The sequence below is a fragment of the Oncorhynchus mykiss genome, chromosome 26, assembly GCF_057628025.1.
Source record: "Oncorhynchus mykiss isolate SJ-2025 chromosome 26, ASM5762802v1, whole genome shotgun sequence".
Lineage (NCBI taxonomy): Eukaryota > Metazoa > Chordata > Actinopteri > Salmoniformes > Salmonidae > Oncorhynchus > Oncorhynchus mykiss.
This window is the reverse complement of record NC_143047.1, coordinates 2,309,309-2,335,560: the sequence shown is the minus strand read 5'-3', so window position 1 is coordinate 2,335,560 and position 26,252 is coordinate 2,309,309. Positions and strand designations below refer to the sequence as shown.

General features: G+C 42.0%; 1 protein-coding gene across 4 annotated transcripts in view; it reads left to right on the top strand.

Annotated features, from left to right (window-relative positions):
• Nucleotides 1-25,016, top strand: part of mocs1 (molybdenum cofactor synthesis 1) — a 54,068-nt gene extending 29,052 nt beyond the window's left edge. The window contains exons 8-12 of one of the 4 annotated variants that reach the window (XR_002470937.3): nt 1,759-1,869; nt 3,632-3,752; nt 21,078-21,131; nt 21,239-21,286; nt 22,298-25,016. Coding sequence is in view for 2 of the 4 variants with exons in the window: in XM_021585665.3 (XP_021441340.1) it covers nt 1,759-1,869; nt 3,632-3,752; nt 21,239-21,286; nt 22,298-22,485 (468 nt within the window). In the remaining 2 variants the exon portion in view is untranslated. Of the gene's footprint in view, nt 1-1,758; nt 1,870-3,631; nt 3,753-21,077; nt 21,132-21,238; nt 21,302-22,297 lie in introns of all 4 variants that reach the window. The other 3 variants (XR_016492158.1, XM_021585665.3, XM_021585667.3) reach the window with 3 other exon arrangements.
• The last annotated feature ends 1,236 nt before the right edge of the window (nt 25,017-26,252 follow it).

Below are 26,252 nucleotides of genomic sequence, written 5' to 3'. Positions count from 1 at the left end.
GATTATAATCAAAGAGAATTCCATTGGTAGATAATGCGGTCGACATTTGATTGTGAGCAATTCTAAATCAGGTGAACAGAAGGACTTGAGTTCCTGTATGTTGTTGTGATCACACCAGGTCTCGTTAATCATAATGCATACTCCTCCGCCCCTCTTCTTACCAGAAAGATGTTTGTTTCTGTCGGTGCGATGCGTGAAAAAAACAGCTGGCTGCACCGATTCCGTTAGCGTCTCTCGAGTGAGCCATGTTTCCGTGAAGCAAAGAACGTTAGTCTGATGTCCCTCTGGACTGCTACCCTTGCTCGGATTTCATCAACCTTGTTGTCAAGAGACTGTACATTGGCGAGTGGTGCGCGATGTGCCCGTCTCCGGAGCCTGACTAGAAGACCACTTTGTTTACCCATTTTACGACGACGTTATTTTGGGTCGCAGGCTGGGATCCATTCTGTTGTCCTGGGTGGAAGGCAGAACACAGGATCCGCTTTGGGAAAGTCATATTCCTGGTCGTACTGATGTTGAGTTGATGTTGCTCTTATATTCAGTAGTTCTTCCTGACTGTATTTAATGAAACCTAAGATTACCTGGGGTACCAATGTAAGAAATAACATGTAAAAAAACAAAATACTGCATAGTTTCCTAGGAACGTGAAGCGAGGTGGCCATCTGTCGGTGCCTGAAGTAGAATGTTCTCTCTTAAATGTGAATGCTTGGTTAGGGGATCGCGTGTAACATGCTATGCTGCACTTACATGCAAGCAGTCTTATCAGAAACATGTTTCATCAGGCCAAATGTATGGCTTTTTGCACAGGGACAATCTTTGCACTGTTTTGCAGTCATTGCGTTTTCTCTTCGATCCCTAAATGTCCTCACTCTGAGAAAGTAGCTGAATTGGAACTGACAAATGTACATTCATTCTATTGATTTAAGACATTAGTCTGACGAGCACTGCTTTATTTAGTCTTTTAGGGCAGAAGCTGCACCTAACTATAGACAGGTTGATGAGCAAATGGTCTACCAAATGTCGGAAATTATAACCATAAACATATCTAAATTAGGGGTCAGAGGAGCCTAAGCCGATACAGTCCGGTATAGAGTCTCGGCAAAATAAATTATGCAATTATTATGGTGGACTGAATGTGCGCAGACATCCTACTTTTTTAAGTAATTTGTTTAACTTCTTAGAATAAAACAATCACAAAACACCCATGATACTATGCTAAACTAAGCCTGCGCAGACCGCAAAAAACAACAGTAAAATGGTATCCCGTCCAAGATAAGCATATCGCAGGCATCTTATCTGGGTTTATAACCTGGATAGAAGCTTATTTGGGTTATTGTAAATGGGATATGATGTTTGTCAACTTAAAAACAGAATACTCGAGTGTCCTGAAATAATAACGGGATATTGGTGTGCATGTAAACGTGGTCAGTGTCTGTTCCAAATGACCTTAGTATAACAATCACATATCCTTTCCTGAACAGATGTGCTATATAAAAACTAAAAGAACAGAAATTCATAGTCCTTACATATTTTTATTTATTAGCCAAAGGATTGGCGCAGATGCGCAGGGAGACAGAGTAAAGCGATGAGGAATGCTTAAGGATCATACGAGGATCGAATGTATGGGGTTACGTAGATGAGGGCGTTACCACACTACCAACTTGCACTGTAAAACCAGACAGTTTGACAGAAAGCAGGCTGGGACTAAGATTACCTTAAACCATGTTCTTACGATCTGTTCTCTGCTCTGCTTCTTAGACATTTAAGGTGCCAGGCTTTCAGGGCCAGGTGGGCTTCATCACCTCCATGTCGGATCAATTCTGTGGCTCCTGCAACCGACTACGCATCACGGCAGACGGCAACCTCAAGGTGAACAGCCCTTGTGCGCATGTAGACAGTGAAGGGGTGACTGTGGGGGTGTGTGGACGTTTGTGTACGTACATAATCGCACACACACGCAGACACAGTCGCCCGTGTGTGATTACGTACATCAGGGTTCCCCGAATTTTGCCTGTGGTTTTATTTGTCACCCCAAGTTTTCTGAGCAAATTTATCATTTTTTTTGTATACACTGCCGTTGAAACGTTTGGGTTCACTTAGAAATGTCCCAGTTTTTGAAAGAAAAGCACATTTTATGCCCATTTAAAATAACAGCAAATTGGCCTCCCGGGTAGCGCAGTGGTTAAGGGTCCCTGGGTTTGCGCCCAGGCTTTGTCATAACCGGCCCCGACCGGGAGGTCCGTGGGGCGACGCACAATTGGCCTAGCGTCGTCCGGGTTAGGGAGGGATTGGTTGGTAGGGATGTCCTTGTCTCATCGCGCACCAGCGACTCCTGTGGCGGGCCGGGCACAGTGCGGGCTAACCAAGGTTGCCAGGTCCTCCGACACATTGGTGCGGCTGGCTTCCGGGTTGGATGCGCGCTGTGTTAAGAAGCAGTGCGGCTTGGTTGGGTTGTGCATCGGAGGACGCATGACTTTCAATCTTCGTCTCTCCCGAGCCCGTACGGGAGTTGTAGCGATGAGACAAGATAGTAGCTACTACAACAATTGGATACCACAAAATTGGGGAGAAAAAGGGGTAACATTTTTTTTTAAATTACAGCAAATTGATCAGAAATACAATGCAGACATTGTTAATGTTGTAAATTACTATTGTAGCTGGAAACGTCAGATTCTTGATGGAATATCTACATAGGCGTACAGAGGCCCATTATCAGCAACCATCACTCCTGTGTTCCAATGGCACGTTATTTGCTAATCCAAGTTTATAATTTTAAAAGGCTAATTGATCATTAAAAAACCCTTGAAGTTATGTTAGCACAGCTGAAAATTGTTGTTCTGATTAAATAAGCAATAAAACTGGCCTTCTTTAGACTAGTTGAGTATCTGGAGCATCAGCATTAGGGGGTTCGATTACAGACTCAAAGTGGCCAAAGCACTTTCTTCTGAAACACGTCAGTCTATTCTTGTTCTGAGAAATTAAGGCTATTCCATGCGAGAAATTGCCAAGAAACTGAAGATCTCGTACAACGCTGTGTACTTCTCCCTTCACAGAAAATCATAGTGTCCAGTTTGAGAAACAGATGCTTCACAAGTCCTCAACTGGCAGCTTCTAGGCAGAGTTGTAAAGAAAAATCTTAAGATAGGCAAAATGTTAAAAAAGAACAGATACTGGACAGAGGAACTCTGCCTAGAAGGCCAGCATCCCGGAGTCGTCTCTTCACTCTTGACTTTGAGACTGGTGTTTTGCGGGTACTATTTCATGAAGCTGCCAGTTGAGGACTTGTGAGGCCTCTGTTTCACAAACTAGTAGTGCACCGGGGTCTCCCACTCTTTCTATTCTGGTTAGAGCCAGTTTGCACTGTTCTGTGACCCCAAACTTTTGAACGCGTAAATGTTTATACTATTTTGAAGGCTTCTTAGGGTCAATTTGCAGTCTTAAAAATAGATTTTTGTATTATGTTCCAGGCCTCCGACCATCTGCTCAAGAAAAAATTGGCCCGCGGCTGAATCTAGTTGATCCCTGATGTACTTGCATCAGTTGTGTGTGTGTGTGTGTTAGTTGTCCTTTGTTCTGTCCCCAGTGTGTGTGTATGTGTGTGCTAGTGACTCCACCTCTTTCCCGTCCCTAGGTGTGTCTGTTTGGGAATACGGAGGTGTCCCTGAGAGACGTTCTGCGCTCTGGAGCTTCTGACCAGAAGCTGCTGGATATCATTGGTGCCGCCGTGGGCAGGAAGAAGAAACAACATGCAGGTAGTAAGAGCACTTTACCTTGGGTATATTCATTAGTGCACACCGTAGCAAAACATTTTGCAATGGAATACTTTTTTGTCAACAAAAAGGAGTGTGTGTTTCTTATTGGACAAGTCCCTCCCCATTTCATTCTTAGTGAAATATAATAATTAGGTGAATGCTTAAATATTTCCTTATATTTATTGTTATATGCATTTGTTTTTTATTTTATATATTTTTTAAATGCATATCCCACTCCAACTGAGACACCCTCAGAGAGTGGGGTCACGGCCAGGGTCTGCCAATATCAATGGCGCAATTAAGGTTAAGTGCCTTGCTTAAGGTGCCCGTCAACAGATTTTTCACCTTGTCGGCTCGGGGATTGTAACTAGCGATGTTTCAGTTACTGGCCCACTGCTCTAACCGCTAGACTATCTGCTGCCCCAGGTTTATTACTACTCTGTTTAATTAGAACCTAACCGTGCATTATCAGAGTTAAAACTAACAGACAACTAAGAAAAGCTCAAACCAAGTTTATTCACCCAATGTGTCAAACAGCTGAAAAGACAAAGCACCAGTATTTTTACCCCCTGTTAGTCTCTTCCTTTTCTCTAAACACTACATCTTTGTTGCTTGTCAATAAGTTAAGTGATGTGTGGAATGAACTGAACTCCCTTCATGTTACCTGATCTGACCTCGGCCCCCATTCCTCACTTATCCACCCTCATCAGTGACCGCAACCATGTGATTGCCTTTTCCCTTACTTATTAACATTACCCTGGCTCTTATCCAACCTCACCATATACATTCCTCCTACATATAACCATTAACTTCTGGTGTAGCATGTATTTAAAATTACAACCCAACAGTCCCTCCTATTTGAATAGTAATTCCCATACTGTTCAACATTATAAACTTTGAAATGATTTGTAAATAAACAAAAGATGAACAAAAAAATGAAACATGATAAACATTCAGTTAATATATTTACACCACTGAGACTTATGGCCTCTGATCTATATTTACACTATGTACACTCTTTTTTCCCCTTTTCTTCGGACAACATATGACATGACATTCCATCTGAAGTTTTAACTTTCCTCCTGGTTCCTAAGAGAGTGATAGCACAAGACTTTAAAAGCAAAAAGAAACATACAACATAACAAGTATTAATAATGTGCTAAGCTATGCATAATTATATATGCAAAGACAAACCAAAGTTTGATGATTCCCATTATCTCTTCGCCTGACTCTGGCTTTGGAATAATTTTCTGCTTGGTTCCACAAAAATGAAGGCCCTAAAAGATCACTTTCACACAGTCTTTGCCCTGTCCGGCAACAGGTTCCAAGAGGTGTTCCCATGCCATGTCATTTTCACTTCGCTCCCAAACTCCTTCTTCGTCCATGGCCACCCAATTTACATGTGTGGTGGCCAGTACCAGTCAAAAGTTTGGACACACCTACTCATTCAAGGGTTTTTCTTTCATTTTTACAATTTTATACATTGTAGAATAATAGTGAAGACTTCAAAACTATGAAATAACACGCATGGAATCATGTAGGAACCAAAAAAGTGTTATACAAATAAATGTTTGATTCTTCAAAGTAGCCACCCTTTACCTTGATGACAGCTTTGCACATGCTTGGCATTCTCTCAACCAGCTTCACCTGGAATGCTTTTACAGCAGTCTTGAAGAAGTTCCCACATATGCTGAGCACTTGTTGGCTGTTTTTCCTTCCTTCTGCGGTCCAACTCATCTCAATTGGGTTGAGGTCGGGTGATCTGATGCAGCACTATCTCCCTCCTTCTTGGTCAAATAGCCCTTACACAGCCTGGAGGTGTGTTGGGTCATTGTCCTGTTGAAAAACAAGTTATAATCCCACTAAACGAAAAACAAATGGGATGGTGTATTGCTGCAGAATGCTATGCTAATGCTATGCTATGGTAGCCATGCTATGGTAGCCTCTTCGATATAGGGGGCGCTATTTTAATTTTTGGATGAAAAACGTTCCCGTTTTAAACAAGATATTTTGTCACGAAAAGATGCTCGACTATGCATATAATTGACAGCTTTGGAAAGAAAACACACTGACGTCTCCAAAACTGCAAAGATATTGTCTGTGAGTGCCACAGAATTGATGTTACAGGCGAAACCCAGATAAAAATCCAATCAGGAAGTGCTGCATTTTTTGAAACCGCCTCATGCCAATGACTCCTTATATGGCTGTGAATGAGCTACAAATGAGCTTACGTTTTCCACGCATTCCCCAAGGTGTCTACAGCATTGTGACGTCTTTTTAGGCATTTCTATTGGAGAATGGCTGTAAGGGACCATATTTAGCAAGTGGTCACATGGTGTCTCCCGGAGAAAATCTTGCGTAAAATACTGAGGTAGCCATTTTTCCAATCGATTTCTCAGCCAAGCATCATGAACAAACGGGAGCTTTTTCGCCTACAAAAATATTATTTTTGGAAAAAAGGAACATTTGCTATCTAACTGGGAGTCTCCTGAGTGAAAGCATCTGAAGTTCTTCAAAGGTAAATTATTTAATTTGGTTGCTTTTCTTATTTTCGTGAAAATGTTGCCAGCAGAGCCTAGCATAGCATTATGCCATGATAAACTTACACAAATGCTTGTCTAGCGTTGGCTGTAACGCATATTTTGAAAATCTGAGATGACAGTGTTGGCTAAGCTTGTGTTTGAATATATTTATTTCATTTCATTTGCGATTTTCATGAATAGGAAAAGTTGCGTTATGGTAATGCACTTGAGGCTATGATTACGCTCCCGGATACGGAATTGCTAGTAGCAAGAAGTTAAGTGTGCCTTGAATTCTAAATAAATCAGTAACAGTGTCACCAGCAAACCACCTCCTCCATGCTTCAAGGTGGGAACCACATGTGAAGATCATCCTTTCACCACTCTGCATCTCAGACACAGCGGTTGGAAGCAAAAATCTAAAATGTTGACTCATCAGACCAAAGGACAGATTTCCACCGGTCTAATGTCCCTTGTCCGTGTGTCTTGGCCCAAGGAAGTCTCATCTTATTGGTGTCCTTTTGTAGTGTTTTTTGTGGTTGCAGAAATTCGACCCTGAAGGCCTGATTCACAGTCTCCTCTGAACAGTGGATGTCTGTTACTTGATCTCTGAAGCATTTATTTGGGCTGCAATTTCTGAGGCTGGTAACTAATGAATATATCCTCTGCAGCAGAGGTAACTCTGGGTCTTCCTTTCCTGTGGAGGTCCTTATGACAGCCAGTTTCATCATAACGCTTGATGGTTTTTGCTACTGCACTTGAAGAATCTTTCAGTTCTTGACATTTTCTGGATTGACTGACCTTCATGTCTTAGTAATGATGGACTGTCGTTTCTCTTTGCTGATATGATCTGTTCTTGTCATAATATGGACTTGGTCTTTTACCAAATAGGGCCATTTTCTGTATACCACCCCTACCTTGTCACAACTGATTGGCTCAAACACATTAAGAAGGAAAGAAATTCCACAAATGAACTTTTAACAAGGCAACTGTTAATTGAAATGTATTCCAGATGACTACCTCATGAAGCTGGTTGCGAGAATGCCAAGAGTGTCATCAAGGCAAAGGGTGGCTACTTTGAAGAATCTCAAATATAACATTTATTTTGTTGGTTACTACATTAGTCCATATTTCATTTCATATTTAATGTTATTTCATAGTTTTGATGTCTTCACTAATATTCTACGATGCAGAAAATAGACAAAATAATGAGGTAGGTGTGTCCAAACTTTTGACTGGTATTATACGTTTCAACATCAATGCCCTCAGAAGATGATATCCCAACAATGCTACCACGGGTAACCCCTGCTGCTACTAACACTGCGTACTTCAAAAGACTCCTAATTTGCGCTATAGTCCAGTTCCATGCTGTTACTATAGCATCTTTCAGCACTACTACCGCTCCTTCAGCCACTGTCCCTACAGCGACTGCTGTGAGAATATCTATTGCATTGAATCTGTCTCCTGCTCTTCTACTGCCTTTGTGGTAAACTGATAGATCTAGGACTGAATCTTTCAGGTTCTCCCTACCTCAAACTTTTACAGATGCACAATTAAGAGCATCCTGATGGGCTGTATCACTGCCTGGTACGGCAACTGCACCACCCTCAACCACTGGTTTCTCCAGATGGTGGTGCGGTCTGGCCAGCGCATCACCGGGGGCATACTGCCTGACCTCCAGGACACCTACAGCATCCTATGTCACAGGAAGGCCAAAAAGATCATCAAGGACATCAACCACCCAAGCCACGTCCTGTTCACCCCAACCTTTTGTGAACACCCTCATTACAGTGTAACCTTCGGGTCCCAACGGTTGATAAGCAGCCACCTTCTGACACTTTCCGTTTACCGTCACTCAGTCCCAATCTTCTGGGAGAAATGTCAAGTGTTAGCTGGCTGTTATGAATGGGGGAGATATTAGTAGCGTTGGAAGACTGTCCAACCGTAAACTCTGAGTCACATGTTTCTTAATCACACTCTGCAAGTAATGTGATGCTATTATTACAGCAAACTTCCCCTTCGGTGACATGGCCTCCTGTATACAGGGATCTGTGGCTATTCTTTGAAGCTTTGTACCTTCTTTGACGAACCCCTCATTGAAAGTTGACAATAGTGTCTGAAATGACAACACTATCTCTGCTACTCACCATGATCTGGGTATGTGTGACATTCAGTTTGACTTCATAGTAGTCTCTAAATTGTGCACAGTTAGCTGTCCTTCCTCTGCTATGAGCTATCCCCTGTAACAATATACATAGAGAAGTGGTATCGTTCCCCAGAGACTCTTACCCACTTCCTTAATTTATTAGCCACACAAATATCCGTCCGTCATATGAAATTCTGCTTTCCCAATTCCCTGTAAGGTTAACGCCTTGGTTTTTGGGACTCCACAGAATACACTGATGTCCGCGTCCTGCCAGACTCTGCAGCTTACACCCTTATGCAAACATTCTGTCTCAAACACATGCCCTTGCTTCCGGCCACAAATACATTTGCACATGAATCATTAAATCTAACCCATAACACGTTGGTTACTACTGCTTCTCCACTTTTATATAATTATAAACATACTAAAACATTCAAGTCAATTTCCAACAGTCCCTCTGGATCAATGATCATTCTGATGTTCCCACGACACTTCGAAAACATATTGACTTGAACAGTGAAGAGAATAATTTCACACCACCCTTAATGCCAATGAGACTGGGGAAAGAACCTTCCATCCGTTCTGTTTTATGCCAATGGGATGCTAGTTTCCTTCATTCTCGGGTGTCAAAGCAAGACAGACTATGAGCCTTGCACGTAATTAATTGTACTGTGTGTATTGATGCACTTTGATGCACTTTAGTGTTGTGATAACATGGTAAAACTAAACCCCTACTATCAAGTATATCATGGATAGCTCAAGCTATCTAGTGGGTTCTCTAACCTCCCTCTCAGAGGTCACTAAAAGATGAGGTTTGAAGGAAGGAAAACACTCCCTAGACTCAATAAATTTGAGCAGTGCACCGTCCCCACACTTTGTGCTCTCCTCCTTTTGCTCCTTTCCAAACCATAATTTAAACATTTGATAAATTATCCAACCCAAATTTAGCAAGACTCAACATGAAGCACTAAGGACTGTCAATCACTCAAATTCAAGACCTCCAACTTCACACACACCGACACTGTCGGAATTTACATTTACAAACAGGGAACACATAGTGGGGGGAAAAAGTATTTAGTCAGCCACCAATTGTGCAAGTTCTCCCACTTAAAAAGATGAGGCCTGTAATTTTCATCATAGGTACACTTCAACTATGACAGACAAAATGAGATGTAGGATTTTTTATGAATTTATTTGCAAATGATGGTGGAAAATAAGTATTTGGTCACCTACAAACAAGCAAGATTTCTGGCTCTCACAGACCTGTAACTTCTTCTTTAAGAGGCTCCTCTGTCCCCCCACTCGTTACCTGTATTAATGGCACCTGTTTGAACATGTTATCAGTATAAAAGACACCTGTCCACAACCTCAGTCACACTCCAAACTCCACTATGGCCAAGACCAAAGAGCTGTCAAAGTACACCAGAAATAAAATTGTAGACCTGCACCAGGCTGGGAAGACTGAATCTGCAATAGGTAAACAGCTTAATTTGAAGAAATCAACTGTGGGAGCAATTATTAGGAAATGGAAGACATACAAGACCACTGATAATCTCCCTCGATCTGGCTCTCCACGCAAGATCTCACCCCGTGGGGTCAAAATGATCACAAGAACGGTGAGAAAAAATCCCAGAACTACACGGGGGAACCTAGTGAATGACCTGCAGAGAGCTGGGACCAAAGTAACAAAGCCTACCATCAGTAACACACTACGCCGCCAGGGACTCAAATCCTGCAGTGCCAGACGTGTCCCCCTGCTTAAGCCAGTACATGTCCAGGCCCGTCTGAAGTTTCCTAGAGAGAATTTGGATGATCCAGAAGAAGATTGGGAGAATGTTATATGGTCAGATGAAACCAAAATATAACTTTTTGGTAAACTCAACTCGTGTTTGGAGGACAAAGAATGCTGTTTCATCCAAAGAACACCATACCTACTGTGAAGCATGGAGGTGGAAACATCATGCTTTGGGGCTGTTTTTCTGCAAAGGGACCAGGACGACTGATCCGTGTAAAGGAAAGAATGAATGGGGCCATGTATCGTGAGATTGAGTGAAAACCTCCTTCCATCAGCAAGGGCATTGAAGATGAAACGTGGCTGGGTCTTTCAGCATGACAATGATCCCAAACACACCGCCCGGGCAACGAAGGAGTGGCTTTGTAAGAAGCATTTCAAGGTCCTGGAGTGTTCTAGCCAGTCTCCAGATCTCAACCCCATAGAAAATCTTTGGAGGGAGTTGAAAGTCCATGTTGCCCAGCAACAGCCCCAAAACATCACTGCTATAGAGGAGATCTGCATGGAGGAATGGGCCAAAATACCAGCAACAAGTGTGTGAAAACCTTGTGAAGACTTACAGAAAACATTTGACCTCTGTCATTGCCAACAAAGGGTATATAACAAAGTATTGAGAAACTTTTGTTATTGACCAAATACTTATTTTCCACCATAATTTGCAAATAAATTCATAAAAAATCCTACAATGTGATTTTCAGGATTTTTTTTCTTCTCATTTTGTCTGTCATAGTTGAAGTGTACCTATGATGAAAATTACAGGCCTCATCTTTTTAAGTAGGAGAACTTGCACAATTGGTGGCTGACTAAATACTTTTTTGCCCCACTGTACAGGCATGTTAACAACAGATCGGTATCTCAATGCACCTGAATTTCCCAGTGTGTAGACCTCAAATCAACCTGATTGCCCAAATAAACAGTTTAGAGCAGTGGTAACCAACCTTTGAGATCACTTTCACAGTCAAAAAGCAAGCTGAGATTACTGCTCAGATGTTTTTGTTTACTTTAACCTCACAAACAGTTTTGTAAGAATGAGGTTTGGGCAGTAGGCCTAGTACATTATCACCGCATATTGGATATATGACTGGCCTGCAAATATTGCTAATCAGACCATATTATATTTCAAAACTTGTGCTTTGATAACAAAATAGATCAGTTGGTTTAGCACTTGAGGCACTGCGGAGCATGTATTAAAATAATTCGCTTTTTTATTTAACTGGACTGATGGTACCTGCATCTGATGGTCAACAAGATCAAATCACGACGTCAGTGATCTTCAGGTCGAAAAGTCGGAGCTCTGGAAAGATGCCAGAGTTTCCAACTTGGAATTCCGAGTTCAAAGTTTTTTTTTTTTTTTTTTTTTTCTTCTTTCCCCCAACCTCCTCTCTCGGTCCCTGCTCTCTCCTTCCTTTCCTCCAGTGAGACTGACCAGAGAGAGGGGACACAGTCTTTCACCTAATGGCAAAACTCAAGTCGCACCACATCTGCCTCATGCACAAATTAATGTTGTTCCTATGACCGGAGAAAGTTAAACATTCCTGAATATTAAAATCGACACGATGAGCTGCTAATAATAATAAAATGCATGGCTATCGATACTTGGCTACTCATTCATTGCAGCTGCAACCCGAGCGGAACTATGGAGAAGCGCGTTTTGTAATAGTGTTCAATAAAAATAGTGATAGTGCTGAATATAAACAACCTGTTGATGGCACATGTTCCCCAAGGGGTACCACCCCCCCGCTCAACTGAAACAGTGGCGCACAGAATGCAAAAATATTCTTAGAAATATTTAACCTCCACACATTAACAAGTCCAAGACCTTGTTCATCTACCCAGCGTGTCAGATTTCTAAAATGTTTTACGGCGAAAACATAGCACATATTTATGTCAAACCACCACCAAAGACACAGACAATATACAGCCATTTTGTCGAACAAAAGATGCAATCACAAACGCAGGATTAAAAGAAAAATAATTCACTAACCTTTTGAAAATCTTCATCAGATGACAGTAATCGGACATGTTACACAGTACATTTGTTTTTTTCAATAATATGCAATTTATATCCATAAATCTCCGTTTACATTGACGCCATGTTCAGAAAATGCTAAAAAATGTCCGGAGAAATTATACATAGCACCGCCAGATAACAGAAATAAACTTTGACTAAATATACATGTTCTACATATAGTTAGAAATATACACTGCTTCTTAATGCAACCGCTGTGCCACATTTATTTTTAACGTTACAGAATTAGTTCACTATGTAATAATCTGAGACGGCGCTCAGACGTAAGCAATATTTCTCCGCTATGTTGGAGTCAACAGAAATACAAAATTACAACATAAATATTCCCTTACCTTTGATGGTCTTCGATCAGAATGTAGTGGAAGGAGTCATACTTACCTAATATATAGTTTGGTTTCAGTTGGTGTGTCCTTACAGTAGCATATGCTACGAGTTCCAGCTGAAATGCATCCAAAATGACTGCTGGTCCCGAACAGTTGCGCATCAAAACTTCAAAATTACATATTATATGTCGACTAAACTGGTCAAACTAAGTGCAGAATCAAGCTTTAGGATGTTTTAAACGTACAAAACAATTCTCAATTCAACCGGACAATCTTACTTCTTCTGAGGCAAGCTGGAACAAAGGAAGGGCTGTGTCCAATTCGCGCCCTAACGCGCAGGTATTTTCTCGCGACACCCACTCTTTTCCCTCCCAAAGGGTCAAAACTTTGCACAATTTAACGCTGTACTGAATGAGGACATCTAGTGGAAGACATAGAAAGTGTCTCCAGATCCATAGCTGGTTGGGAAGGGTGGGGGCGATGGCGTCAAAGTTCCCCCAACTTTCATGATTCCAAAACTAGTTTGGGAGATTGCCTGCCCTATGAGTTCTGCTATACTTAGACATAATTCCAACGGTTTTAGAAGCTTTAGAGTGTTTTCTATCCAATAATAATTATTATATGCATATATTAGCAATTGGACAGATTTTTTTTCAGTTTACTATGGGCACGCAATTCCTCCAAAGGGGGCAGTATTCTGCCTAGCCCTAACAGGTTTTAAACATGAACTCGCTCATAAAAACAGCAGCTCTTTGCTGTATTCGTTGAGTCTCTGTGGTCATGCTTTTAAAAGTAATTAAATCTTACATAGGCTAGTAGCCTATTAAACTTGGCTGTGGCCAGGGTCATGGAAATTCTGTAGCCACGGTGATTTGAGCTATCCGATTGTGCAGCGCATTAAGTGCAAGTCCAAATTGGCTTATTCTCCCTAATCATACTGGCGACCTCACAACAGAGTTACCGGGTCAGGGAGTTAGAGAGCTAACACTTATGGTCAGGATTTCTCCCTACAGCAGACCCAATCTGGTGAGATTTGTATCACGACAAAAACAAGATCCCAAAAAATAACAGCTACACACTTCTTCATAATATACTTAAATCTCATCCAATGTGTCTCCTTTCTAGTGAGGTTGATCAGGCCCCACCAGAAAGTCAGGACAAAGGTCGTTCAACCCCATTTAAGTATTTTCTTTCCCTGTACTTAAGAAACCATTTAAAAACATTTCCATCATTCTGCATACCCAATATACAATTCAGAAGACTGTTTTCTTCTTAAGAGGTAAAACAAATGGAAGCATTACAAATGTTTGAGAGAGTTGTTGTTCAACAGTCTGATGTTCTAAAGTTGTTCAGGGGATGTAACACATACGAAAGCCCAGGCCCAGACAAAGTAAGTGGACAGTGTTAAAGCACTGTGCTGAACAACTGGCTGGTGTTTTTACAGACATTTTCCAATCCTCACTTGACCAGCAACACGTGCCAGTAATGTGGAAAACCTCAATTATACCAATTCCTAAAGTATCTAATCCCACTGTGCTGAATGACTACCGCCCTGTCGCCTTGACATCATTAGTAATGAAATGCCTTGAGAAAATTGTGAAAAGTCATATTCTTAGTGTCACCCAGAAGCTCCTCGACCCATTTCAGTTTGCCTATCAGCCTAGCAGAGGAGTTGATGATGCCATTCTTACCCTCCTTAACATGGTCTATAGACATCTAGAGGGGGCCAAATCCCATGTCAGGGTTCTGTTTGTTTACTTTTCTTTTGCCTTCAACACAATCCATTCTTACATTCTGGCACAGAGACTCATTCAGGACTTCTCCTTAGATGGGGGGGCTGGTTTTGTGGCTGTTGGACTTCCTGAGCCAATGCTCACAGCGAGTCAAAATAGGTCGCCATGTGTTGGATATACGCAATACCAACACAGGCTCTCCTCAGGGATGTGTTTTGTCCCCAATTCTGTACATCTTGTACACTAATAGTTGTACTAGTTCCTATAATGACAAACACCTCATTAAGTTCGCTGATGACACTGCCTTGATCAGCCTGTTGCATGATGATGGGGAACATCATGGCCCGGTCCTAGATTACTTTGTAGAGTGGTGTGAGGAATCACACTTGGTCCTCAATACCAACAAGACCAAAGAGATGTGCATAGACTTCAGGAAGCGTACAACACCTACCTCTGGAACATCTATCAGAGGTCAGAATATAGAGATTGCAGAGGAATATAAATATCTGGGTGTTTTTTTGGACAATAAGCTTCAGTGGAGTAAATGTACAGACCTGATCTACAAAAAGAGCCAACAGAGACTGTACTTTCTAAAACAGTTGGGTTCTTTTAATATAGACTGTACTATACTGACTCTGTTTTACAAATCTTTTATTGAGAGTATTTTAACTTTTTGTATTGTTTGTTGGTTTGGCAATGCTACCGTCAGCCAGAGAAACATGCTGAGAAGGATTATTACCACAGCAAGCAAGGTACTTGGAGTCAAACAGACAGGCCTGGATGAGATCTTTAAGGTCAGGGCCCTCCGTAAGGCTCACAAAATCATTTCAGACCCAAGTCACCCCCTGTACCTGGACTTTGAATTACTCCCCTCTAGGCGCAGGTATAGGGCACTCCTCAGCAGGAAAAATAGAACGAGACAATAATTTGTGCCAGGTGTGATATCACTCCTAAATAACTCAGGCGAATGTTCCCATTGACTCCGTAAGGCCAGCAGGCTAGTTTTATTTCTTATTATTTTTATTGGTGTGTAACTGTTATGAAAGTTGTATTGTCAATTTTGTTTTATATTTAAATGCCACTTTAAATGTGTACATGGCACTGCAACAACATTTCCCCATGGGGACAATAAAGTCAGTAAGACCCCACACAGTAAATCAGACACTGTATTAACACCGCTAACAAATATTCATCACCGGTGAGATGAGTGTGTGCTAGAGTGTGTGTGGTAAAATGTAGGGCAAAAACAAAGAAACCAATAGCCAGGCCTTAATTATTTGGGAGCCCCCTTTACTGCTAAATTGGGATGCCTTTATACAATGACATAATTTCACTTCTAAGAGAGCGAGATAATGACACCCCATACTCTCCTGGAAGAGAAAGTGTACATTTCGTTAGCATTCACTATGCTAATCTTAATCAGCAACCCAAAAGTTTTTAATTACAAACAAACATGATAATGATAAGTCTACTGTCCTCCCTCCAATCATTGAATTGTTTGTTTTAATCCAAACCAACGTTTACGTGCCTTTTTATTTAGCATGTACTACGCTTGGACACCAACATTTATCTCGCCACCAATTTTAAATGATTTACTCCCGTATATGACTGGTTTCTCTTTTCCCCATGACTGGTCTCTCCAAGGTTTACTTCATTTGCAAGGAGTTTTTGGCCTTGTCATTTTAAATGAGTTAACTTTTTCAATCCATTCCCTTGGCATTTCGCATAGATTCTTCCAACCCCAAAATTGGTTCCACACACGTCGCCATGTCACATTATCCAGGTATTGTTACTGGTCGGCTGGTCAGAGACATGGGTAGTAGCTGTATCGCTTTCGATTCTGCCTGTTACCTTGCTGAATGTAACACTGTCGTACATTTCGGCAATTTCTTATCGTAAGGAATTAGTGATTACTGTTTCATCCCAGTGAGAATGTTGGTCCACTGCTCCTGCAATAGCCATTTTGATAACATGTTTCAATTCAAATGTTATTTGTCACATGCTCCGAATACAACAGTATATTGGAATACATTATTTGTCTCCAGTACTTGAAAACATGAATAACTGTACATACATAGATACATTGCCTTGGTGTTTTTCCTATTTTGTTACATTACAACCTGTAATTGAAATAGATTTTTATTTGGATTTCATGTAATCGACATACACAAAATTGGTGAAGTGAAACGGGGAAAAAAACGGAAAAGTAGTGCGTGCATGTATAAACTCTGGTTGGCTAGGGTGACAGCATCCTCATGGGGGGCCTCTCCATGGCCTCGATCTGTTGGACTAGCATTGATATATGTTTATGACAAATAGCAGCAAATGTATACAAGCAATAGCAGAAAATGGCACATGCACTATACTGTACACTGGCAGCTAATAGTGGTAGGCGACCTCAACACACATACAATAGCTGAGGAACGGCTAGGCCCTAAAAATTGTCAAAGATTCCATCCACCCTAGTCATAGACTGTTCTCTCGGCTACCGCATGGCAAGCGGTACCGGAGTGCTAAGTCTAGGTCCAAGTCATAAAACTCCTGAACATCTAATCAAATAGCTACCCAGACTATTTGCATTGCCTGCCCCCCCCCCCCTCTTTACACCACTGCTACTCTCTTATCATCTACGCATAGTAATGTTAATAACTCTACCTACATGTACATAGTCCTCAATTATCTCGACTAACCAATGCCCCAGCACATTGACTCTGTACCGGTACCCCACTGTATATAGTCTTTCTATTTCACTGCTGCTCTTTAATTACTTGTTACTTTTTATTTCTTATTCGTATGATGTTTTTTATGCATTGTTGGTTAGGGGCTCGTAAGTAAGCATTTCGCTGTATTCGGCGCATGTGACTAAATAACATTTGACTTGGTTGTTGCTTGGAGGAAAGCAGTAGGAAAGATGTTCCAAATTATGATATCTACCAGTAAATGCTAAGACAAGAATGGGTATGCAAACCAGGTATTTAAAACGTTCATAATCTTGGTTGAATATTGGCGATGTGCAATTCAGTCATCATAAACTCAGCAAAAAACGTCCTCACTGTCAACTGCGTTTATTTCCTGCAAACTTAACTTCTATGAACATAAGATTCAACAACTGAGACAACTGAACAAGTTCCACGGACATGTGACTAACAGAAATGGAATGTGTCCCTGAACAATGGGGGGGGTAACAGTAGTAACATTTCTGGGGGGAATGGCCCTAGCCCTCCGATACAACAGGTCCCAGATGTGCTCAATGGGATTGATATCCGGGCTCTTCTCTGGCCATGGCAGAACACTAACATTTGTCTTGCAGGAAATCACACTCAGAACGAGCAGCATGGCTGGTGGCATTGTCATGCTGGAGGGTCATGTCAGGATTAGCCTGCAGGAGAGTACCACATGCGGGAGGAGGATGTCTTTCCTGTAACGCACAGCGTTGAGATTGCCTACAATGACAACAAGCTCAGTCCGATGATGCTGTGACACACCGCCCCAGACCATGACAGACACTCCACCTCCAAATCGATCCCGCTCCAGAGTACAGAGCTCGATGTAACGCTCATTCCTTTGGGGAGAAATGCTAATCCGACCATCATCCCTGGCGAGACAAAACCGCGACTCGTCAGTGAAGAGCATTTTTTTGCAAGTCCTGGCAAAAGCAGGGGGACACGTCTGGCACTGCAGGATTTGAGTCCCTGGCGGCATAGTGTGTTACTGATGGTAGGCTTTGTTACTTTGGTCCCAGCTCTCTGCAGGTCGTTCACTAGGTCCCCCCGTGTGGTTCTGGGATTTTTGCTCACCGTTCTTGTGATCATTTTGACCCCACAGGGTGAGATCTTGAGTGGAGCCCCACAGATCGAGAGAGATTATCAGTGGTCTTGTATGTCTTCCATTTCCTAATAATTGCTCCCACAGTTGATTTCTTCAAACCAAGCTGCTTACCTATTGCAGATTCAGTCTTCCCAGCCTGGTGCAGGTCTACAATTTTATTTCTGGTGTACTTTGACAGCTCTTTGGTCTTGGCCATAGTGGAGTTTGGAGTGTGACTGTTTGAGGTTGTGGACAGGTGTCTTTTTATACTGATAACATGTTCAAACAGGTGCCATTAATACAGGTAACGAGTGGAGGACAGAGGAGCCTCTTAAAGAAGAAGTTACAGGTCTGTGAGAGCCAGAAATCTTGCTTGTTTGTAGGTGACCAAATAATTATTTTCCACCAGAATTTACAAATAAATTAATTAAAAATCCTACAATGTTATTTTCTGAATGTTTTTTCTCTCATTTTGTCTGTCATAGTTCAAGTGTACCTATGATGAAAATTACAGGCCTCATCTTTTTAAGTGGGAGAACTTGCACAATTGGTGGCTGACTAAATACTTTTTTGCCCCACTGTATAACCATTAACTTCTGGTGTAGCATGTATTTCAAATTACAACCCAACATCCCATTAAAAGTAGACTCAGTTAGCATTAGGACATCAGACGTCATTCTCAGCAATTGCTGATTAGTGAAAAACTCATTTGAATAACACCGACTTTAAGGCCTCTTACATATTCAACACAACGGTTGTGCTATTATTAATATTTTGTATGCACACAAATGTTAACACAAGTTGTTTACCCAACCATCTATGTTTTAAGCAGGATGTCGTCCCGCTGTGCATCATTTTGCAAGGTTCATTGTTGTGTAACGGAGATAAGAACATATCGTAATATGCTGTAAATTTACTCCACAGCCAGCTTGAAATGTCACAATTAGTGCTATCAAATGGATAGCTCAATCAGTTCGTATGTTGGTGAGGTAGAGGACCCTGGTTCAAGCCCAGTCAGAAGCAAGTTCAGGGAGGCAGCACTATATGCTAAGCTAGCACATTGATGCCGGTTATACTGGTGCTGTGACTCGGATCCACAGTGGGCTCAGCTCGACAGCCTTAAGCTAGCTTGAAATGTCGCCAACCGTGCTATTGAATTGGATCCTTTTCTATAGCTCAGTGTGTTTCAATGGCATCAGAACAGCACCCTAATCACAGAGGGTTCGATCACACACTGATTTATACTGAACAAAAATATTAAACGCCACATGTAAAGTGTTGGTCTCATGTTTAATGAACTGAAATAAAAGATCCTAGAAATGTTTCACACGCACAAAAAGCTTATTTCTCTCAGAATTTGTTTTCATACCTGTTAGTGAGCATTTCTCCTTTGCCAAGATAATCCATCCACCTGACAGGTGTGGCATATCAAGAAGATTATTACACAGCATGATCATTACACATGTGCACCATGTGCTGTGGACAATAAAGGCCACTCTAAAATATTTAGTTTTGTCACAACACAATGCCACAGATGTTTGAGGGAGTTGGCATGCTGTCTACAGGAATGTCCACTAGAGCTGTTGCCGAATAATTTAATGTTTTTAAAGAATGTGGCAGTACGTCTAACCGGCCTCCCAACCGCAGACCACTGTAACCACGCCAGCTCAGGACCTCCACATCCAGCTTCTTCACCTTCGGGATCGTCTGAGACCAGCCACCCCTACAGAATAATTTCTGCACAAACTGTCCGAAACCATTTCAGGGAAGCTCGTCTGCGTGCTTGTGGTCCCCACCTGGGTCTTGACCTGACTGCAGTTTGGCGTTGTAACCGACTTCAGTGGGCAAATGCTCACGATGTCCACTGGCACGCTGATTAAGTGTGCTTTTCAACTGTACCGGACAGATGGCATCGCGTGGGCGAGTGATTTGCTGATGTCAACGTTGTGAGCAGAGTGCCCTGTGGTGGGGTTATGGTATAGGCAGGCATAAGCTACGGACAACAAACACGATTGTATTTTATCGAGGTCGATTTGAATGCATAGAGATACCGTGATGAGATCCTGAGGCCCATTGCTGTGCCATTCATCCGCCACCATCATTATGTTTCAGCATGATGGCCCCATTTCGCAAGGATCTGTACACAATTCTTGAAAGCTGAAAATGTCCCAGTTCTTCCATGGCCTGCACACTCACCAGACATGTCACCCTTGAGCCTGTTTGGGATGCTGTGGATCGACATCTATGACATCTGTAGTCCCAGTCATTTGAAATCCTTAGACTTAGTTTGAGCCAATCAGTTGTGTTGTAACAAGGTAGGGGTAGTATACAGAAGGTAGCCCTATTTGGTAAAAGACCAAGTCCATATGTCAAGACCAGCTCAAATAAGCAGAGAAATACATCATTACCTTCAAGAACTTTGAAAGTCTCAAGTGCAGTAGCAAAAACCATCAAGCTCTATGATGAAACTGGCTGTCATGAGGCCTGCAACAGGAAAGGAAGACCCAGAGTTACCTCTGCTGCAGAGGATAAGTTCATTACTTACCAGCCTCACAAATTGCAGCCCAAATAAAAGCTTCAGAGTTCAAGTAACAGACATCTCAACATCAACTATTCAGAGGAGACTGCGTGAATCAGGCCTTCGTGGTCGAAGTGCTGCAAAGAAACCACTACTAAAGCACACCAATAATAAGAGATTTGCTTGTGCCAAGAAACCCAGGCAATGGACATTAGACCGGTGAAAATCTGTCCTTTTGGTCTGATGAGTCCAAATTTGAGATTATTGGTCCCAACCGCCATGTCCTTTTTGAGTTGGTGAATGGAGGATCTTCGATATTATTCTACAATGTAGAAAATAGTCTAAATAAAGAAAAGTTGTGAGTTACACAAATTACTGATGTGTGTCCAAAGTTGTGTGTATATTCTCTTGTAAAGGATCTCAGGGGCTCCAAAGTCCTCACATTTAGTTTTTTTCAGACAGGTTGAAATGTAGAATGGGACCCAGAATTTAGAGGGAAGAACAGGTGGTAGGTGAGGCTCCCACACATCATTTGTTCCTTTTTTATCTTTTATCTTGCCCACCTTTTCCATTGAAGTCCTCACAAAAACTCACTCTTTCTCCCCGTCCCTCCCCACAGGCATGTTCAGCATCTCCCAGATGAAGAACAGACCCATGATCCTCATCGGTGGGTGACGCGACTGTACGTAACACTCACTCATTCGCTTCCCCTCTTTCTCTCTCTACCCATCTCCTCACCCCCCTCTCTCCTTCACTCTCTGATCTTCGCTCTCCTTCTAATCTCACACCCTCAGTCCATTTGATTGAATACAGTTGTACTAGCCTGCTGATTTTTCTACTTCTATGAGTGTATTGGAAGTTCATTAATAAACTGAAAAGGTGCATTCCACTACCTACTGTGCTGGAGTGTGTATAGTCTGAGCGGGCTGATTTACTGCCACTTGCAGTTAATGGAGTCAGAGACAGTAAAGAAAGCAAGACCTCCTCTACCTTCTCTGGGTCATGGAAAGGAGACATCTCACCGGCACATTTTCTGGTCATGTGAGTGCGAACGGGGATGGACAATAAGTAGACCAGAGCCAGCAGTTCCCTCTCTCGTGTGAACATGCCAGAGATTATGGAGGAACAGAGAGAGGGAATGCCCACTTACATGAACCTAGAAAAAAATGTACATGGTAAACGTCTTGAGTCGTTCATCTTAATTTATCCACCATCTTCGATGGAATGTTTGCAAAGGAGTATAAATCATTGGCTGACCCCTCCTGTTTAGCAAGTCCCACCCAGACTTCTCCTAAATGGTGAAAGCCCTCAATGGCACTGCCCACGAACCCACAGAAGCGACCTCTGAGTGGTGATTCCAGCTGCATCGTATTCTTCTGGTGTACAAAATGGGAAACCATGATCCACTTCTTGGATCGAGGCCTTTTTTATCTCAATCATGTTGCAGCTTTTTAAGTAAAATTACTGATCGAATCAAATCAAATGTATTTATATAGCCCTTCGTACATCAGCTGATATCTCAAAGTGCTGTACAGAAACCCAGCCTAAAACCCCAAACAGCAAGCAATGCAGGTGTAGAAGCACCGATGGCAATAATGATAATATTGCAATCTGTTTTTGTTTGGTTTTAAATGTTGACTCCCTAAACCCTAATCTTAATTTCATCCCTGTCTCTCAGACACCACACCCCAAAGGCCCCTGTCCCTGCCCAAGTCCAGAGTCTGCCAGTGGTCCTCCCTCCCCTCGTCTATATCCCAGATCCTGCAGTCCTCACCTCCGCTATGGCCCTCCAACTGTACCACTCCAGAAGTGGAAGTGGCCAACCCAATAAGGATGTATCGTGCCATTCCGGCTAGACAGTTTTAACAGTGCTGCCTGATGCCAGCTGTTCGGGAACCCACCAGTGTGGAAGGAGCCCTCAGTGGTTCCATATTGTCAAAAGAATCCTTTACAGTAGTGACACTGGCCCCGCAGAGAATATGGGATTGATGACTTACTGACAACCCCCAGTTCTCAAACCAAGGCTGCTGATTCTAACATGCACATGTCTCAGGTACACACTTGCCAGGAATCCAAACTTAATAAAGAATGCCTCTACAAGGAGCCCTGAGATTCCCTCCCTTCGCACACTACTGAGAAACGCTAAAACAGGGCCCCACCTAAGCCAGCATAGCATAAGGCAGTGCCACAGACAAACCTCCAGAGATGACCTCCAAGCCAAACTCAAACAACCCCACACACTTGGGGGTGGGCGCAATTTCTTCTGACTCCTCCCAAGCCGGACAACACCACCACTGCCCTATTGACCCACACAGATGCCTAAAGCCAAGCCTCCATGGAGGATGTGGGCAGCAAACCCCCCACACGTCGAAGCACCACAGCTACCAGTCACCTGGGCCCCACTGCCTTCCGCCTGCTCTGGAACAACCATTTAGCCAAGGGTGACGCAGGCAACATGGGCGCACTCATCCCGCTTTGCAACCTGCCGCCCTTAGACCGGTCCTCTGTCGGCTTCGACCTCGATGCCATGCGGCCGTTGTTACTGCGAACGCCCAGGCTGTACCAGCCTGTGATATCCAGATGGATACGCTGACTGCGGTCACAGTGGCATCGTTGACGCTTTACGTCATGTGCAAGGTGGTGAGTCACAACATCACCATCACAGACATCAAGCTAGATGAGCGGGGGAAAAGGACTTCCACCGTGAGCCCTAACCACTAACTGGAAAATTATCTCCACGGCACCAGGTTTGGGGGTCAGTACATACGGTAAAGGGATCAATGGAATGCAGACCATATCTAACAAAGTGGATATTCATCAAATACGTCATTATTTATATTTAATAACAGGCCCACAATGTGGTAACTAAAATCTGATTTGGATATATTTGGATGTTTTTGCTCTATGATATCTAGAAGTTGTTCTTTTCGGGTTTAGAACTAAATGCTTGTGTTAACTGGTAGCATAGCATGCCATATAGAAATCGGTGGTGGTAGTCATTTTTAAGTGTAATGCAATTGATTGGTGACGATGACATGAACTTGTATTGGGGTTTACAAGCATTATACTCTGATTTTTACCCCAACAGTGTGAAATACACAATAGCCAACATTTTGATGGCCGCCATTGCAGAAATTCTGGGTCTATGAGCATAGGGGGAACACATGCGTGGTTGTTTTAGTTTAACTCTTACCTGATCTATACAAAAAAAAAAAAAGTTGGTTTAACACAGGTGGTGAATTGATAACTACATTTCCCAAGTTGACTGAATAAAAAATGAAATTGACCCCAAACCTGCATGGTACATCTCCTTTCAAAATCTCACATTTTTTAGAGGATCAGGAAATGCCTCACTGCAAGGCACTCACTTCAGTAAGGCACTCACTTCATCAGTAGAAGTCCATCATCTTGTCTGGCTGGTAGGCTGTGCCATGACTTGCTGATCAGTATTGGTCCTTCCATTGTACCAGATTCTTATGATCAGAAATGTTTATCTGTACAGTACATCTGCAGACCTGCCAACCCGCACACATTTTTTCTCCAAATCAGTGCAGAAGAAGGAATGGCGACAGGGAAGCTACTTTTGTGATACACCCATAATGTTGAGGCTAGAGTCCTTTTTGGGAAAGAAAATAAATATGGACTAGGGCAGGGATCATCAATCAGCTGCCGGATTATTTTTTTTCTTGAGCGGATTGTCGGGGTCCCGGAACATGATTACAAATAATTTGTGGACTGCAAGTAGCCCAAACCGATACCTGTATGTTTGACTAAAACTGAATCATTTCAAACACGAATACTTGAACAGATTTCTTAAATAAAATCACTTGCAGCTGATTTCCTGGTGTTTTTACAGTCCAACAATAAATTCCACACATTTTGGGCTCAAACTGTTTTATTTTTCCAATAAAACCATTTGGCCCACAGGCCGCCAGTTGGGGAACCCTGGACTAGGGTGTGCGTTAACCTCTCAAACACCTGTGATAAGACAATCGGAGTCAATAGTTTGTTGCCTCATGTTCTAAGGCAAGTGTCAAACTCATTCCATGGAGGGCTGAGTGTCTGCTGGTTTTAGCTCCTCCCTTGTACTTGATTGATCAATAAGGTCACTGATTAGTTAGGAACTAGTCCCCTTACCTGGGTGTCTAGGTCTTCATTGGACACAAATTGAAAGTAAATAATGATAATACACTCGGCCCTCCATGGAATGATTTTGACACCCATGTTAAGGTTACAGTAAATTAATTTGATAATTTCACACAGTAAAGTGCTGTACACTGATTGTTGAATATATCCAAAGTTACTAATTATCATGATATAAGTTATCTTTTCATCATGTTCATTATTCAGCACTGTGCCTTTGGAATACTAATTAAATAAACAAGCTAATATGTAAACATTGCACTCATTATTTTCTACTTAAAGACCACACCCAAATCTAGTATTTGGTGTAATGCATGTGGTTTTCCTTTTTGTCGAACATTATCCTGATTTTCACTTTTCACACCAAAGTATGTTCATCTCTAGTAGACAGAATGAGTCTCCTTCCTGAGCGGTACAATGGCTGCGTGGTCCCATGGTGTTTACACTTGCGTACTATTGTTTGTACAGATTAACGTGGTACCTTCAGGCGTTTGGAAATTGCCCCAAAGGATGAACCAGCCTTGTGGAGGTCTACAAAAAATGTTCTGAAGTGAATTTTCCTATCCTGCTAAGCATTTAAAATGTAACGAGTACTTTTAGGTGTCAGGGAAAATGTGAGGAGTAAAAAATACATTATTTTCTTTGGGAATGTAGTGAAAGTTGTCAAATATAAATAAAGTACAAATATCCCAATTACTTTAGTACTTTACACCACTGCAAAACATGTATCCTGTTTGCAACAAGGCAATAAGTATTTTTTGTTGTTGTTATGTGGCAAAGCAATTCACTTTTTGTCCTGAATAAGTGCTATTAGATTTGCCATAAACATAACACATGACTAAGTACTACTCTCCATATTTTAAAGCATAGTGGTGGCTGCATCATGTTATGGGTATGTTTGTAATCGTTAAGGATGGGAGTTTTTCCAGGAGAAAAAAATCTACGTAATGGAGCTAAGCACAGGCAAAATCCTAGAGGAAAACCTGGTTGTCTGCTTTCCACCAGACACTGGGAGGTGATTTCACCTTTCAGTAGGACAATAACCTAAAACACAAGGCCAAATCTACACCGTGTTACCAAGAAGACAGTGGGTGTCCAAGTTACAGTTTTGACATAACTTTACTTCAAAATCTATGGCAAGACCTGAAAATGGATGTCTAGCAATGATCAACTACCAATTTGGCAGAGCTTTAATAATTTAGAAAATAATAAATGGGCAAATGTTACACAATCCAGGTGTGGAAAGCTCTTAGATTTACCCAGAAAGATTCACTCAGCTGTAATTTCTGCCGAAGGAGCCAATACTAATTATTGACTCAGTAGTGTGAATATTTATCAAAATGAGATCTCTGTGTTTCACTTCAATAAATTAGCAAACATTTCTAAAAACATGTTTTCACATTGTCATTATGGAATAGTGTGTGTAGATGGGTGAGATTATTTGTTATATTTAATCCATTTTGAATTCCGGCTGTAACAACAAAATGTGT